This window comes from Platalea leucorodia, assembly GCF_965183815.1.
Source record: "Platalea leucorodia genome assembly, chromosome: W".
Taxonomy (NCBI): domain Eukaryota; kingdom Metazoa; phylum Chordata; class Aves; order Pelecaniformes; family Threskiornithidae; genus Platalea; species Platalea leucorodia.
Genome location: NC_138859.1, coordinates 10,495,445 through 10,513,669, shown reverse-complemented (window position 1 = coordinate 10,513,669; position 18,225 = coordinate 10,495,445). Strand labels below are relative to the sequence as shown.

General features: G+C 39.7%; 1 protein-coding gene across 1 annotated transcript in view; it reads right to left on the bottom strand.

Moving 5' to 3' along the window:
• Positions 1 to 18,225, bottom strand: part of LOC309601528 (A disintegrin and metalloproteinase with thrombospondin motifs 6-like) — a gene marked incomplete at both ends in the record, with an annotated part of 161,201 nt that overhangs the window by 6,820 nt on the left and 136,156 nt on the right. The window contains 2 exons of the mRNA XM_082334573.1: positions 11,049 to 11,253; positions 14,748 to 14,877. Of these exons, the coding sequence (XP_082190699.1) occupies positions 11,049 to 11,253; positions 14,748 to 14,877 (335 nt within the window). The remainder of the gene's footprint in view (positions 1 to 11,048; positions 11,254 to 14,747; positions 14,878 to 18,225) is intronic.

Genomic DNA, 18,225 nt, shown 5'->3' with positions numbered 1-18,225 from the left:
TTGCTGCAAAGTAGAAAGGTCTGACACATGTAACATTATTATGAAACAAACTTGAGTGTGCATTTCAGAAATTAAAAGTAGAACTCTCTGTTCTTAATATGACCTTAGTACAGTCTTTCTCCACCTCACTTACTTACAAACCACTGATCTACAATGACCACATCTTTCCCCAATAAACATATGGGAAGATTAATGCTTTACTGGACTCCACAGAAACCAGAGTATTGGTTCAGACAGAAATACTGTACCCTCTCCCCTACAATGCATGTTTTTCTCTCCTTTCCTATTTAAATTTTATTTCTGTTTTCTCACAGTTCTTGTTTTTCCTCTTTTTATCACTCCTCTGCTCGTTCTGACAGCAAGTAGATAATAAAACATTCATTTGAAAAGAAGCAGGTCTGAAGACCTCTGCTTTTCCCCCTCTTTCTTCATATTGGTTCCCCCAGCCTTCTCCTTCCTTTTTCCTACTGACTATTAACTGTCATTTACATTAGCATAACTGCAGAATGGGGAAGAGACAAGTGCTAACAAAATTAAGACCTTCCTCAAATCAGTCCCTCTTTAACAGTTGAGCAGAAGTTTTTGCAAGCACGGTTTTAGAATTCCCTGTAGGTATATTAACCTTTATCCCATAAGCATATCTGCAGTATTTGAATCAGAATCAATTTCTGATACCGTAAATACTACACACAGATTACGCTAAACCTGTCAAGAGTGGAAGTGCCTTTCATATGAAAGTAGCTGCAGATACAAAACATTATCTGGGAAATAATACTATGTGGAACAGAAGCAAAATTCGAGGTAGCACGCCGAAGATCTTCCACCCATCAAAACAGGTCATTATATAATTGGGGGAAAAAGAAAAACCCCTAAGATTCGTTTTCATGACTTGAGTGATCCAAACTTTACTGTTGTATGCCTAATTCTGAAGCATCTCTGCCTAACTTAAAGACACTTTAAAGCAGTCCCACAGTACTATGTAAGGTATCAATATTCCCTATACATATGTAGAGCTGTATATATGTATATATACATATACAGTGGGATTGAGTGCACCCTCAGCAAGTTTGTGGATGACACCAAGCTGAGTGGTGAGGTTGACACACCTGAGGGAAGGGATGCCATCCAGAGGGACCTGGATAGGCTAGAGAAGTGGGCCCGTGTGAACCTCATGAGGTTCAACAAGGCCAAGTGCAAGGTCCTGCACCTGGGTTGGGGCAATCCCAAGCACAAATACAGGCTGGGCGGTGAGTGGATTAAGAGCAGCCCTGAGGAGAAGGACTTGGGGGTATTGGTGGATGAAAAACTGAATATGAACCGGCAATGTGCGCTCACAGCCCAGAAAGCCAACCGTATCCTGGGCCGCATCAAAAGAAGCGTGGCCAGCAGGTCGAGGGAGGCGATTCTGCACCTCTACTCTGCTCTGGTGAGACCCCACCTGCAATATTGTGTCCAGCTCTGGAGTCCTCAGTACAGGAAAGACATGGACCTGTTGGAGCAGGTCCAGAGGAGGGCCACAAAAATGATCATAGGGATGGAACACCTCTCCTATGAGGAGAGGCTGAGAGAGTTGGGGTTGTTTGCCTGGAGAAGAGAAGGCTCCGGGGAGACCTTATAGCAGCCTTCCAGTACTTAAAGAGGGCCTACAGGAAAGATGGGGAGGAATTCTTTATCAGGGAGTATAGTGATAGGACAAGGGGTAATGGTTTTAAACCGAAAGAGGGTAGATTTAGATTAGATATTAGGAATAAATTCTTTACTGTGAGGGTGGTGAGACACTGGAACAGGTTGCCCAGAGAAGTTGTGGATGCCCTCTCCGTGGAAGTGTTCAAGGCCAAGTTGGATGGGGCTTTGAGCAATATCTGATCTAGTGGAAGGTGTCCCTGCCCATGGCAGGGGGGTTGGAACCAGATGATCTTTAAGATCCCTTCCAACCCAAACCATTCTATGATTCTATGATACCTCAAAACAAGCTCTTTAAGAAAATCTCTCAGTGGGAGTCACCTAAACTAGTCAATACAGAATGGACAGGTTTATCCTAAATCTTATCTCCACTTGGATTTAGGATCTTAAATTGGGCTGCAAAGAGATGAGTCCTCCACTTGGACTTTATAATCCAGAACTGCAAAGTGGGTATATAAACACTTTCCTTAAAATCTTTCCTTTCCTTTCCTTTCCTGTCCTATTCTAGCCTTTCCTATCAAGGTACTGCCTCCTTATCTACAATAGTTCAGTATTCAGAATTCTCATACAGAATAGCCAGATTCAATCCTCCTCATGCTGAAGGGGCTTTAACCCCAAATCTTGTGTACCCTAAGTACCTGCCTACTAGAAAACTAGGGGAAGGAGGGAAGGAAGAGAAGAAAGATCTCTATCTCTCTGGCTGAACTGCAAAAAGAATTAAATATTAATGCTAAATAGAGAGCAAAAAAGAATGACAATGAATATGTCAGTTCTTCAGCATCATGATCATGACTCCTCAGTTCTGGTCCAAATTCCATGGAATGTTGCATGTATTTCCTCCCACAAAAATTTCATATAAAATACATAAGACTTTTAAGCAGGAACTAGAAGCAAGCGCCCCTTCCTAGCTGAGTGCTTAAAATCACTTGCACTCAATCTCCTCTTCCCAGGGACTGAGCATTCCATGAAAAGCAAACAGAAAAGAGACGAGGTTGAAAGGACCCGCCTGCCGTTGTAAGAGTAGTCTACAGATTGGTGATCAGTTCACCTTGTAGAACAGCAGGAGACAGAGAGGCTTGAAACCCCTCAGAGTTGTACAGAGCTGTGTTCTGCACTCTGGGTGTTGCATTCTAAAACCTGAAATATTATAAAAATGCAAAAAAGCAAGCTATATCACCAGCTGACTCTTAAAATAGACCAGTAGCTATTGCTGTACCTCATGTGGAACTCAGTTCATTAGACATGCTCTAAGAATGCCTTCTAAATTGAGGCCTTTGGAGAGGATATGTGGAGAAATGTCTAGTGTGTGAATCACTGTGTGGCTTTGTCAAGAGATTGGTACTCAGCTTCTCTTATGTGTCAAGACAGGCAAGTAGAACTTCTGATAATCAGTGAATAAATGTCAAAACCCAATGTGCCTATGGAGTCTCATAATCTCTAGAATGTGGTAGCAAATAAGCAAGAGTTTGAGGATCAAAATTTGAGTTTAGGTGCATCCATTTTCTAGTTCTGCTTGAAGACATGTTCTTTTATCTGTCTAAGCTGCCATTTGAGAAAATTCTTTCAGCTACTACTACCAGAAGAAAACATCCCTTAAAAAACCCACTTTTTGGGAGTCATAGTCAAAATTCCACTAAATAAGAAGGACTAGATCCTGTCCCCAGAAATGAAAGTGAAGTAAGGGAATAGGTTGCCTACAATAATACTGAATCACCAAAAATAAAAAGCATCAGTAGAATTTAACAAAAAATTTATGTCTCCACAGCAAATGAAAGACAAAATACACAGACAAAAAAAACAGGAAACAGTGTCTCCCATTACCACATGCTTCTAGAATTTTTGACTCACTCAGTGGAAGTAATGACTAATAGTAATATGAATGCAAAGTAAATGTGCTTGTCTGATAAGGCTCTTCCCAAGAAATCCTTAGATTATTTTTTGCTGATTTATATTTTATTATCTGTAAAAATATAAAACAAGTCATTTACAGTGGGAAGAATAATTCAGTCAAACTCAACTATTGCAAAGTGTAAAAAATTTTATGGCAAAACTGATGTTACCTGAGAATGACTACATTCTGCTGGGCAAGCTGCTGTTAGCTTTAATTACTATTTGATATAAGCACTTTTACATTCTCCTAAGGACATTATTTAATCTCTATGTTTACAAAATGTTTTTGTTTCTCTGACCAAAAAGATACAGAATTTCTTGCTAATTATCATTGAAGACTAAAAAAATGTATAACTATATTGATGCTCAAGTGCATTAGCATATAAAAGCTCTAAAATGGCTTAATTTAATTATCAAGTATTGCCTGTTTTGACTATTAAAACAAAGCTTTAGAACATGCATTCCAGAGAAAAGTAGCAGGATTTGCCATTGGCTTCAATGGAAGAAGTATTCAACTCTTCCACTTTTTGAGTTCACTCTTGTTTTCATTTTTATGCTTCTGTCAGAAAATCATATAAATACATATATATAAAAAATGTTTATATGTATATTACTATAGGGATTTAAATACACTATATTTCTGGAAACACTGAACAGAAAAAAAAAAGCAATTTTTCTCATTGTATTAAAATAGTATCATCAGTCAAGACACTACCTTTTCAGGTAGGGACAAGGACCATTTGAAACCTTTTCTGCCTTGATTTTGGTGCTCTACTTCTTGTGTGAAATACTGGCTAACAGTGGGGTAATAAAAAAATATTGTTCTGCATGTAGAACAAGACACACTTTAAGATTCACTGTGCCATTTAAAGGTTTCTTGAGGTCCTGGTTTACACTGAGAAAAGTTGCTGAAAGAAACTGCTTACCTACAGGTTTCAGGATATAAAGCTGACAACTTTTTACAGAACTGATTCCAAAAAATATTTTATCTTAAACCTGGATAAAACTAGAGACAGATTCAGGTATAGTCTGGGAATGACTGTCTGTTTTATGATAGTGGATTATTTACAAAACCTGTTACAAATAACAGGAGATTCAGAATATAAGCAAAAGCATCTGTATGATAAATTAATGAAAACAAAAAAATTTCAGAAGTTCACACTATATTTTAGAAGAATTTTCTTTAATATAAAAATTCACTAAAATGACATTTCATTCATAAATCCTTACGGAACAAAACCAAACAGTTGAGTAATACAGAAAATAGACACATTTTTCTTTTGTTCAAAGAAAAACAACATATATAATGGAAAAAAAATATTTGTGTATTAGGTTTGCATGGCAAGGTTTTGGTAGCGGGGGGTGGGCTACAGGGGTAGCTTCTGTGAGAAGATGCAAGAAGCTTCCCCCACATCTGATAGAGCCAGCTCCAGCTGGCTCCAAGACAGACCCGTCGCTGGCCAAAGCTGAGCCAATCAGCAACGGTGGTAGCACCTCTGTGATAACATATTTAAGAAGGGGGGAAAAAACTGCACAATTGCAGCCGGAGAAGAGAGGAGTGAGAGTATGTGAGACTAACAACTCAGCAGACACCAAGGTCAGTGAAGAAGGAGAGGGAGGAGGTGCTGGAGCAGAGATTTCCCTGCAGCCCGTGGTGAAGACTATGGTGAGGCAGGCTGTCCCCCTGCAGCCCATGGAGGACCCCACACCAGAGCAGGTGGATGCACCCTGAAGGAAGCTGTGACCCTGTGGAGAGCCCATGCCAGAGAAGGCTCCTGGCAAGACCTGCAGCCCCATGGAGAGGAGCCCACGCTGGAGCAGGTTTGCTGGCAGGAACTGTGACCCTGTGGGGGATCCATGCTGGAGCAGTCTGTTCCTGAAGGACTGCACCCCATGGAAAGGACCCACGCTGGAGCAGTTTGTGAAGAACTGCAGCCTGTGGGAAGGACACATGCTGGAGAAGTTTGTGGAGGACTGTCTCCTGTGGGAGGGACCCCATGCTGGAGCAGGGGAAGAATGTGAGGAGGAAGGAGTGGCAGAGACTGTGTGATGAACTGACTTCAACCCCCATTCCCTGTCCCCCTGCGCCGCTCAGGGGGAGGAGGTTGAGAAATCGGGAGTGAAGTTGAGCCTGGGAAGAAGGGAGGGGTGGGGGGAAGGTGTTTTAAGATTTAGTTTTTATTTCTCATTATCCTACTCTGATTTGATTGGCAATAAATTAAACTAATTTCCCCAAGATGAGTCTGTTTTGCCCATGATGGTAATTGCTGGGTGATCTCCCTGTTCTTATCTTGACCCACGAGCCTTTCATTACATTTTCTCTCCCCCTGTCCAGCTGAGGAGGGGGAGTGATAGAGCAGCTTGGTGGGCACCTGGCAGCCAGCCAAGGTCAACCCACCACAATTTGTCTACACAAGTAGTTTCTTCAGGTAAGAAGAACAGATGGAGATTATACAAGCATGAAATTCAAACAGCAAGGAGATGAACAACAACAGCTTCCATGGCAGCTCACAGCACTGTGATTTAACATGCAGATATTACTACTTTTAAGTACTGCTATAATGCTTAGACTATTATTAACTAATAATGGATGGTGTCTCCAAACTTGGAGATATTCAAAAGCTGTCTGAATATGGTCCTGGGCAGTTGGCTCTAGGTGGCCCTGCTTGAGCAGGGGGGGTTGGACAAGATGACCTCCAGAGGTCCCTTCCAACCTCAACCATTCTGTGAGTCTGTGAACTATATTACCTGTATTAACAAATTATGGTAAGAGTTGTTCTGTACCACTTCTATGGTGTGGTTGTGCATTCCCCCCCTCCCCCCCCCCCCGTTCTTCTTGTGCACCTGGCAGAGCATGGGAAGCGAAGCTGCTTTACAGTCTCAGTAACTCCCGTCAAAACTTGGCCTTTGTGTAACGAGTTTGGCAGTTAAGCGTCCCTTGACCGTATCAAAAACTTTTACATGGCTGAGGTGGGAGCAGCCCTGTCTGTCCCAGGGAGGCAGCTCTGACAACCTTGGAACATATTTTTCGTCTGTATTAGTCGCCACCTGGCAGCCTTGGGACCTATCTTATCTAGGCTGTAACTTGGGAGGATCTGTACCAGCATCACTGGAATTTTTGAGAACTTTAGTAATTTTCAACACGGGCTGTGAAAGTAGACGGGAAATTTACTGGTGCCTAAAGTCAATCATCTCATAATTCTATAAACAGCAGTACCAAGTGAGACCCTTTGAGCTCTCCTGGACCGCAGTGGGCTGCACCAGAATCTCCCTCTGAGTGGGACGCCTCTCGGAGCTGCAAACTCTTAAGGTTGCATGAGCTGATCTCTGGTGCTCCTTGCTCCTTGAGGTTCAACTTTCACCCATTGAGACAGTCATTTAAAGTGAGTCTTTCACTAAACCCAGTGGGGAATTTTTATTGGTGCTTTTGCGCATATTTCAATAGGTACCTTTAACTGCGCATATAATGAGTATTTAGGCCTATTGTGTGCGTGTATGTGAATCAATTCAAATATTATAGTAAACCTCATTTAATCACTTTGTAGATGCTAGATTAATTAATGATTAGTTATTGCTAAATGTTTGTGATTCTCTCCTTGCTGCAAACAAACCTTAAACTGCTGCTAAACATATAATCCTTAGACATAAACCGTTGACCAAGTCTGAGACTAGGATTGGATCCAGCCGCACCTAGGCTCCTCTCTGAGAAGGAGTTTAGAAAGCAAGGGGGTCCATTCTGAACCTCGTGACTCAACAGGAGGGCTCCCCTTTTCCTACTTGTATTTTCTTTGGGCTTGATTTCCTCTTTCTTTCTCTTTAAAAATATATATTCCATTCATTTAATAAGCAATAGAGTGAACCTTGCATGGAACTCTGTTAAATCACACTTTTATAGATTTCTATTAAAATCACTATTTGCAAATATCTTTGACGGTGATTTTTTAAGCGGCCTAACCACTCATCCGTGACATATGGGTGCTCACAGTGATGCTAGTAGGCCTCCTTCTTTATGCTTTGAATTTCGAGAGGCTTTAACAATTTTTGGCGCTAAAAGTATCTGTGCATAAAGGTCTGTGCAACTACAGGCACATTAATCTTCTTTATAGTATGCAGTGATTTATAATTTATTTTGAATGAAAGACTGTTTAAAGGCAAGAAAATACACAGAAAATGGGACATAATGAATCATGGGTATATCATTGGTAGATCATTCCAGTTTACTCTAATAGTCTCTTTTTTTTTTTTTTTTTTGGACAAAGTAAGTGAAACAGTTCTAACTTACCTGGGCTTCAGTAAAGTATTTTGAAAGGGAGATTACAACTGGGTGAAGTTTAAGATTTGAGAGATGCAACCTGCAAAGACCTTCTAGGATCACTCATGGGACTGATCTGATTAATAATTCTTTATAGTCTACTTAATGATGTTCATACAAAAGTAGTTTCAGTCATTCAGCATTACTGAAATTAGTGGCTAGCACAGGTAACTAACTGACCTTGATGCTACAGAGGTATGCTCTACAGAAAGAACTGGACAACTGTGAAGACATGAATAATTGAAATGAAGTGAAATTTGGCAGTATGATGTGCAAGAGCATACATTAAAAAAAAAAAAATAACAAGAACCTCTTTAAACTGGGAGATCACTAACTGAAATGAAAAAAGGAGGATAAAGGTCTGGATATATTAACAGAGCATAAGATAACTAAATAATCAATATGTGATAGCTGTGGAACAGAAGGAGGTTATTTAGGGTATACTGATACACTTTAGGTTATGGGTATTGTCCTGGTTTCAGCTGGGATAGAGTTAATTTTCGTCTTGGTAGCCGGTATGGGGCTGTGTTTTGGGTTTAGGATGAGAACAATGTCGATGATGATACACTGATGCTTTGGTTCTTGCTAAGTAGTGCTAAGCTGTCTCTAAATAGGTGCTAAGTGGCGCTCACACTGGTCAAGGACTTTTCAGCTTCCCTTGCTCTGCCGGGGGCACAAGAAGCTGGGAGGGGGCACAGCCAGGACAGCTGACCCAGACTGGCCCAAGGGCTATTCCATACCACATGACGTCATGCTCAGCATATAAAGCTGGGGGAAGAAGAAGGAAGGGGGGGACGTTCAGTGTGATGGCGTTTGTCTTCCCAAGTAACCGTTACGCGTGATGGAGCCCTGCTTTCCTGGGGATGGCTGAACACCTGCCTGCCAATGGGAAGCAGTGAATGAATTCCTTGCTTTGCTTTGTTTGCGTGCACGGTTTTTGCTTTGCCTATTTAACTGTTCTATTTCATTTTACTTCAATTATTAAACTGTTCTTATCTCAACCCACGAGTTTTCTCCCTTTTACCCTTCTGATTCTCTTCCCCCATCCCACCAAGGGGGGAGTGAGTGAGCGGCTGCGTGGTGCTTAGTTGTCGGCTGGGGTTAAACCCCGACAGTATTTTCAACAGAGGCAGGAAACAAAAGGACGAGGCACATGTGAAGCCTCCTCTGGGATATTATATACATTTAACTCTAGTAATCCATTCCCAAAAAGATGACCTCAAACTGAAACATGAAAGCAGAATGTGGTCAAGATTAATTCCTTTCTGACAAATAATAACTGGAAAGGAAGAGGAGCTGTTTCAGAAAACAAAAGCAAACAGGTATAAAGTGGCATGGACTAGAACATTAGGACACCTTGCAATTCAAAGACTAAAGTTCAGGAATAGTTTTCCAAGAAGCAGTAGGACAAAACCCCAAATTAACTCATTTTAAAACAGACATTTTTGCACTCTGATTTGCATGTGATACACTCCCGTTCAAATGTATCACAGATCAATCTATCTTCTTTCAGCTGCACTGGTTCACATCCTTCAAATTTAATATTCGAATCAGTATAAGGTCACAATTTGGCTTATACTATAAGAGATATCACAATATTTAACAAAAGATGTTCCTTCTTTAATAAAGAGAATACCAATTTTCAGGTCTGCCTCTCAAGATATGTTGCTAAGAAAGGTGATGCTTTACATGAGCATGGTTACTTCAGAAAAAAACCTAGCAGATTATTCTGGCTTCTGAAATTGTAAACCCATCATCTCTACTCTCCAGCTATTTGCCAACAGGAACTAATGGAAACGGAAATTGCTTTTTTCTTTGAGACAATTATCATAGAATCATAGAATAGAATCGTTAAGGTTGGAAAAGACCCTTAAGATCATCGAGTCCAACCGTTAACCTATCACTGCCAAGGCCACCACTATACCATATCCTCAAGCACCACGTCTACCCTTCTTTTAAATACCTCCAGGGATGGAGACTCAACCACTTCCCTGGGCAGCCTGTTCCAATGCCTGACTACCCTTTCAGTGAAGAAATTTTTTCTAATATCCAACCTAAACTTCCCCTGGCGCAGCTTGAGGCCGTTTCCTCTCGTCGTATCGCTTGTTACAAGGGAGAAGAGACCAACCCCCAGCTCGCTACAACCTCCTTTCAGGTAGTTGTAGAGAGCAATAAGGTCTCCCCTCAGCCTCCTCTTCTCCAGGCTAAACAACCCCAGCTCCCTCAGCCGCTCCTCATAAGACTTGTGCTCCAGACCCTTCACCAGCTTCGTTCCCCTTCTTCGGACACACTCCAGCACCTCGATGTCCTTCTTGTAGTGAGGGGCCCAAAACTAAACACAGTACTCGAGGTGCAGCCTCACCAGTGCCGAGTACAGGGGCACTATCACCTCCCTGGTCCTGCTGGCCACACTGTTCCTGATACAAGTCAGGATGCCATTGGCCCTCTTGGCCACCTGAGCACACTGCTGGCTCATGTTCAGGCGGCTGTCAACCAACACCCCCAGGTCCTTTTCCACCAGGCAGCTCTCCAGCCACTCCTCCCCAAGCCTGTAGCGTTGCATGGGGTTGTTGTGACCCAAGTGCAGGACCTGGCACTTAGCCTTGTTGAATCTCGTACAGTTGGCCCTGGCCCAACGATCCAGCTTGTCCAGGTCCCTCTGTAGGGCCTTCCTACCCTCCAGCAGATCGACACTTCCACCCAACTTGGTGTCGTCTGCAAACTTACTGAGGGTGCACTCAATCCCCTCATCCAGATCATCAGTGAAGATATTGAACAGAACTGGCCCCAACACTGAGCCCTGGGGAACACCAGGTATCTCATACCAAATGGCTATTCTGGGGGGTGGGGGGGGGTGGGGTTGTTTTGTTTTGGGTTTTTATACTACTTTACTATTCTATTTTGTATTTTACTATTTTTCTATTATGATTAATAAGAACAGGTCATAATCATTTGACAAAACAACAGAACTGACAACATAGAAGAAAATAAAAAAAGAAATATGAATGACAAAAACCTGCTTCAATACTCTAAATCTATCAGGTTTTGAATTTCTTATTAATCCTTTACTTAGCAAGCAGCAATAGAAAATATACTAATATTCAGCAGTCAGAGCTCTTGTCTTCACTATTGCCAATAAGCTAACATAGCAAAATTTCCTTACTTCTGACCAGTCCAAAGTGACCCACTGTGGGGGACAGGACTGATTGTTACAGGGCTCTTTTTCAATAGGCTGGTATGTTAAACAGTTGGTATTGTCCAGTGTTTCCTCCTCAGAAGGTCCAATCTTTCTGATACAGAGAACTGTTCGTGAACGCATTCCTTCATCACAGGTCTTACTGCATTCTGACCAATCTCCTATAAACCATCTGGATAGAAAAAGTTAGGAGACTCAGTTAATGCATTTCAGAAACAGAGTAGATAATTGCACAAACCCAGAATCCAAATAGCTTAAATTACTAAACCTAAATCATTGTTAATAATACATGTATTCACAGTGAAATAAAGTAGAAACTTTTAGATCTTTTCACTAAGCATTTTAATTTATGCTTCACTGCAATCATATCTTCCAATAATAATAATACTTTGTATTTTTCTAGAGCAGCAATTTCCAGCCTAGGCTACAGTAGTTAGAAAGGAGTGTTGAGCCTGACAAAACTGCAGCTATTTAAGTAGATTTGTACTGGACTTGTATGAAATTATTCCTCTGAAAGTGGTTTGAAACTGGAAATGTTTGGGAATCACTGCTGTAGATTAAAGCACAAGTTAAAAGCCAAGATGCTTGCCTCTCTAGTATCATTGCAATAAAATAATTTGATCTCAAAATTGGGCTTTCTGAGATTTAATTCTCATCTGATTATGAAACATTTCTAATTTTGTTAATAGAAGGCTATACTGAAATGCAAAATATTCTCATTTATTAAAGTAAAGCAAACACTAGTAAAACATAATTCATCACATAAAAAGACATCAACAAATATTTTAAAAATGTAAAGCACTGCATGATAGCTGCTAGATGGACCTTCTGAGTGTTTGTGTGTACATAGTAAAAGTCGAGAGCTGTACAGCATATTTAGATTACTTTGTGATGCTGCAGAGATTAAAGCAGCTGTTAATCTGGCTGTAAAGTTATATTAAGTTTTTTCTACTGATGAATGGTTAATGCAGCTCAATTCACTGGAAATATCTCTTCACATTGTTGAGCACATTGGGTCTTCAATATTTCATATGTTGATTAGATACACCCACCCGAATCATCCTTGCAAAGGATGAAGTCTAATATGCTATCACATGCTGCCAACATGCCAAAAATGTCAGGCATGTCAGTCACTGTGGATGTTCCTGGAGGTATGCTTGGAGCTGCCTCATAAGATTTGTCATTTTCTGAAGCCTCTGTCAAAAAGATGTGCTGCTATCCTGTCTTGTATTACAGAATATGTAATATATTCTAATATGAACCTAGATCAATGCAGAGATGCAAACAAATATGCCATATTCTGTCATAATTTTCCCAGTGAAAGAGAATTAATTTATGATTAGTCACCACCAAACTTATGCTTTTACCACAGTAGGGAGAATTAGAAGCTCTTCACAGCTTTGAGGAGGCTGAAGTGTTAATTTTTAGTTAGTACTAAGATTTGCTCAAGTGCATTCTCAGGTACCTTTTATGTTTATACTGTATCTCACATGACAGTACTGTTCATAGGATCCAGAGAGTTTTACCTATATTTCTTGAAATCTGGAACTTTAGGAGTTACTTATTGTAATAACAAACAAAATACGGTGAACAAACACAGTCTATGCTGCTGTTCAGGAGCCTCAAGTATAATGTAACTGGCATTCAGTTAGAAGGAGTAACATTTTCACCACAAGTAAAGTGGAATTGTGTTAAGGAAAGGAAATATTTGGCCACTCTGTTTAAAGAGTAAGCCTTACTGGGTGATAAATCTTCCAGCCAAAAGGGTCAAACTTCTTTGGGGAACTATCTTAAAAGATGGTATTTGAACAGCCTTCTTCTATACTACTTACAGGATCAGGAATCAAGAACCCTTCCTTAGGAGTTTGGCACTTTGTATTCACCCTGTGGTGAGCATCAGAATGGAGGCAGATGTGGGCTGAACTGCTCTGACATATTCAAGCAGATGCTGATTAATACACACTACCCACTTTCTGAATATTGATGACTTGAGTTTCACCATGTTCATCAATGTCCCTGCTGTACTGGATGGAGAATCCAGAAGTGTCCCACTTTGTGGGGTTTTTTTTTTGTTTTGTTTGGTTTTGTTTTTTAAATAACGGCAGTGCAAAAAATAAAAATTAACTATGTTAGAGTAACTATGTTAATATCACTTTTTAAAGTGCTAATTTGTTAATAGTTAAACCACACAAAGGAAGGGACAGGGATGTGTTTGGTAAAAAGGAACTGACCAAACATGACCACTTCCCAAGTTCTGCTCTCAGGTACATGGTGTGAGAGTTTAGTTAGTGCACTTACTTATAGCCATGCTAAACAGTGTTATACAAACAGAAATCAAGTGCATATCCTTGCAGGATAAGCATATATTTACACATAGACTATGGGGACAATAATTTAGATCTGTTTGTGAGACAGCACATCCACCTTCAAACAAACTCAAGGTGAGAGCAGCGTAATGGCTTCACTTCTGTTTACTTTATGTTAAATGAGTATGGTACATGACACAGGGGGAATAAGTGTAGAAGACATTGCTCTGCCATCCTGCAACCTGTCACCATGCCCAGGGAAGCAGTTGATACTCTAGGAAGAAACTGGCTTCATGAAGACCTGTTAGATTTTAATGCATTATAGTACTGTCTCATTCCTCCTGGCGTCCTTCATGCTATAGTTTTACAGTTTCTAAGAGACATTTAAAAGAGACCACAGTATTTCTTTACTGTGCGATATCTACACTTAATCAGTATTAATGATTTTCATGCCCAATTAGAATTAGCTACAGATTATCATGAAGCTTAAACTAACCAGAGCTCGTGAATCAATAAACTGTTGTCTTAAAATGTAAGAAGGAGCTGTTGTGCATATGCTGAAATTATTTTCTAGTGCAAAATATCACAGATGTTTCTAAACAGTTTTTGTAGTAAGATTAAGCTATGCTATAGGTCCTTACCAAATTTCATTTTTGAACAAATGAGCTGCTGTGTTTTTAATTATCTTTTCAATATGTAGCATACAGCTACTTTAAAAATAAAACTAAATAGACTTAACCAAGTATGCACCTAATCCTAAAGGCACACAGCATTACTGTACAACACTGAGCATCCTGGAGAGAAAGGTTGGCAAAACTATTATCAGTAAATGGTTTGGTCTACTAAGCAGTTTCTATGTTTACCATTTCTCATCTGAACACTTTATCCCAAATTTTAATATACTATACTTAAAAATATGGCAAACATTTAGTGTGCAATGTAAATATCTATGCGAAAGTTAGTCTCCCCTCACCTCAAGATTCTTCTGTCATTATTGCCTTAAGAATGGCCCCTAGTTCTTTTCTGAGCACTATTCACCACACCTGACGCTCCCATCATAAGAAACTGCTTTGCTAATATATCTTTTTACTTACAATGTCTGAGGTGCTTTGTGTAACCACCACTGTTCCTCAGTCAAATCAGGCCTCCTCTAGGTGAAAGTATGCATTTTCCACAACTGATTCCATAGGAACAAGAAACCATAACCAAAAAATAAAGCCAAATATCCTGTCTGATAAGACAGGACCCTAATGCTAGATCAGAATTTTATACCAGCTTTGGTCAAATGGATTTATTATATATTACAAAGACTTTTCTATCTATGCAAAAGAGATGTCCATCTTAGTGATTAATGACTTACTCAGGTGGGCAAGGCTCAGTGTTGCAGGCTCTTTGGTTTTCTGGAGGCTTACTGTCAGGGTCACAGTAATTGTTTTGTACAATGGAGTTGTCATCCAGCCTTTTACACACCACCTCTTGTTTCTGCACACCTTAGGATGAAATGAAACACTATTAATTAATCATTCTTGCTCTTCTACTTGTTGAGTTAAAGTATATTTCACCTATTGATTATTAATCCTACTATCCCCACTTTAATTGGCTGAATGCTCCAGGTGTGTGAATTCCAATTGACTGAATGCCCCCTGACCACACAAAATCTTTCATTTTCCTTCAATTTTAGGCCACCCCACTGAGAGAGGATTTTAAATTGCTGTTGTTTTCTAAAACAAAGGGAATATATTTATAGATTTACTAACAGATTGTTTTTATTTGTATATTGCACAAAATCAATTTTCTGTCTACCCTCCTCTCCTAGTAAAAGACACTTCAATTTCCAAAGAAAACATCACCAAATAGAATGTGGTCACATTTCAATGCAGAATTATTGTCTATGTGCTCTGGTTTAAAATAAAACAGCAATACTGGGATACAGTGTTACATTTTTATACATGTCATCCTATAAACATTTTCTTCATTAAAATAATAGAAGCATTATTCACTCTGAAAGATGCAGTTTGTCTCTGCGAACTCTCATTTTGTCTGGCACTTCCAGCTCCTCTTTCACTGTTAACCATCAACAGGGCAGTTCAAAATTGATTATTATTCCCAAAACATAATGACACATCACTGCCAAGGCAACATTATAAGGTAACACATTAAGCAGCTTTTCCAATTTTTTAAAAAAACAGGATCTAAAGAAAGGCATTAAAAAAACATTGATATGACAACAGTGCAGCTCAGAGTATCGCTGTAAACAGTGGTAACACACGGCTGCCTCCTCTGTTTTTAGAACAAGCTGCATGATGTCTGCTAGCATAAAAAGACTGTGGATCTGCAATTCATATTCAGTTCTTATTGAACATGAGTAGTCATAATACTGAAATAATAGGATTATTTGTATAATAAAAGTTGCAAAAAAGCTCTAAACCTTTCTTAAAACCAGAAACAATTATTTAACTTTTTCCAAATTGTGAAATGCATGCAAATAAATAGGGATTAAAACATCCTGGCTTCAAATATCTGCCAACTTTACTTTACAGCCCTCTCTTCATTTTAAGACAAGCATTTTATAGGAGGTAGATGTGCAATAATAAAATTGTATAAATATGTTTTTCAGACACTGAACACCCACTAAAAACATGGGATTTTCTTTCACCAAACATTTGTAGTCCTTTTGCTCATTTTAAAGTAGCTAAACAACTTACCTTGCAATTGTTTCATTTGATATGCATTATGGACAAGAATCAAATCTCCTACTTTGGTTCCTAAAATGAGATCTATATGGAATTTAGGTATTTAATTCCAATAGTGAGTCAAGCCTAGCCTTGAGATGCCTTAAGTTTGGCCCGCAAAGCATCCTGCTTGGCTATGAACAGAAGTCTCCCAGTCTAAGCACAGAGGCATGTGAAATGTCTCTATGATGTTATGTGCAAAGGACCTGGGGAAAATGGTAACCTCCTTTTTCACGAGTCTTGAGGATGGCATGCAGTCCCCCATAAGACTGCAGATCCAGAAGTAGTAGGTATGATCCCTTCTCAACCCTGAGGCGATTCCTACTTCCCATGAGCATACACTAACTTCTGTGACTTAGTGATTATTTTAGCTAAGGTGGCAAGACTGTGGTTTCTAGTCTGTAGATTATTTCTAGTTTTCATTCAGTTACAGTCTGATGTAAAATGCCTAAACCACCTTGAGAGCAGGGATGAAAATCCATACCTGCCTGTGCTAGATGAATGTCTTATTTGCTGGTAACAGATTAAGCCCCTTTCTTGTCTTCCTGCCATTGGCCCCATGAATCTTGCATCCCTGGTTGCACTGTGGCCCAGAATACTTATTAAAAAATCTTCCCTTTCCCTACCCCTCTTAGACTCCTCAACTATTCTGTGGCACACAGTTAGAGTACTTTTCTGGAGATGTACTCTTCAGTCTGATATAGGGAATTGCTATTTAATAACTGCCACAGCATCCTGCAAAATATCGGTATTATCCCTTACATAAAAATATATCCTTGTTAATTCAAATACTTTTAGGAAAACCTAGCAGTCTGGATCCTAAGCACATAAAAATGTTCCATGTGTGGCCTCAACTCAAATGTGCATGCTCCTGACAAGCAGGGTAGGAGTTAGATTCATCACTCAACATACTGTTTCTTACAGGCTTCCTGTAAGCAGCCTCACCAGCAGGTGAGAACTTCGTATCGTCCCTCAAAATCACCTGCCTCCTCACCTTACCTCAAAATCATTAACTATGTTGAGACCAAAGATGCCTAATGCTGAAGTCTTCACTCTACTGCAGTACCTAAATCCAGAGTCCCAGCTTTGCTGCTGGGATATCTCCTTTTTGATTACAGCTACACATAATGTTCCCAAAGTAAGCACTTTAAATCAGATTGTAAATAATTTCACACGTTCACCTGACATCTCAGGTTATCCATAAAACATCACAATCATTTTAAAGTAAGCTTTATTTATGAAAAAGATATTGATTAATATGAGACGTCTTACAGGTGAGCCAGGTAAACCAATCGGCTTCTTCCATTTGCTCTTCTTTCTACATGTATCTGGATGCCATGACATTAGACAACAGTAGGTACCACTAAACAGTGCAGAAGGCTGCCAGACTGTTTTCCAAGTGTATCCTACATACACAAATCTACATGAACAAGCTAAAAAGAAAATACCATTTTTGAACAGTATTCAACCTCCATTTTTTTTTCCAATTTTCAATTTATGTGCTTTACGTGTTGGAAAAAAATCATTTTGCTAGATAGCTAGGTCCAGTTGGAATTGAGAAACAACTCAAATCATTAGCATGAGGGGCCCTCAAGGGCCTGAAGTACATGCCTCCCTACAGCCATTGGTTGACTGTGTTAACATACAGATATTCTCTTTCAGATATTCATCCATCAGGTATCAAAGATTTTAGCGCTTCACACAAAGATGTTCCATTCACAGCATTCTCAGCACCTAATATTTCAATTACATGAAATGATATAAAGCTGAAATTCAGTGAGATCTTACACTATAAAGGCAATTAAATAAACTTGGAACACAGGAACTTGGAACATACAACTAGAAGCAACACCCTTCTACTGCTGAGAACCACTCTACATAGCCCCTTTCTTAAACTGATCAAGATCCACCTTAAACACAGGTACATTTTTCTTCTCTGAACTTCACACCTTTGACTACTATAAGCATTCTAATTTCCATTCTAGATGCATTTATTGCCAAATAATACTATTTTTAAAGTCAAAGTGGTCTTTCAGTTTAAGTAACTTTATTCTGTTAACCAAGTCAACTCTTGCAGTCTCTGTGTTGTTAGATACACCATTCCTC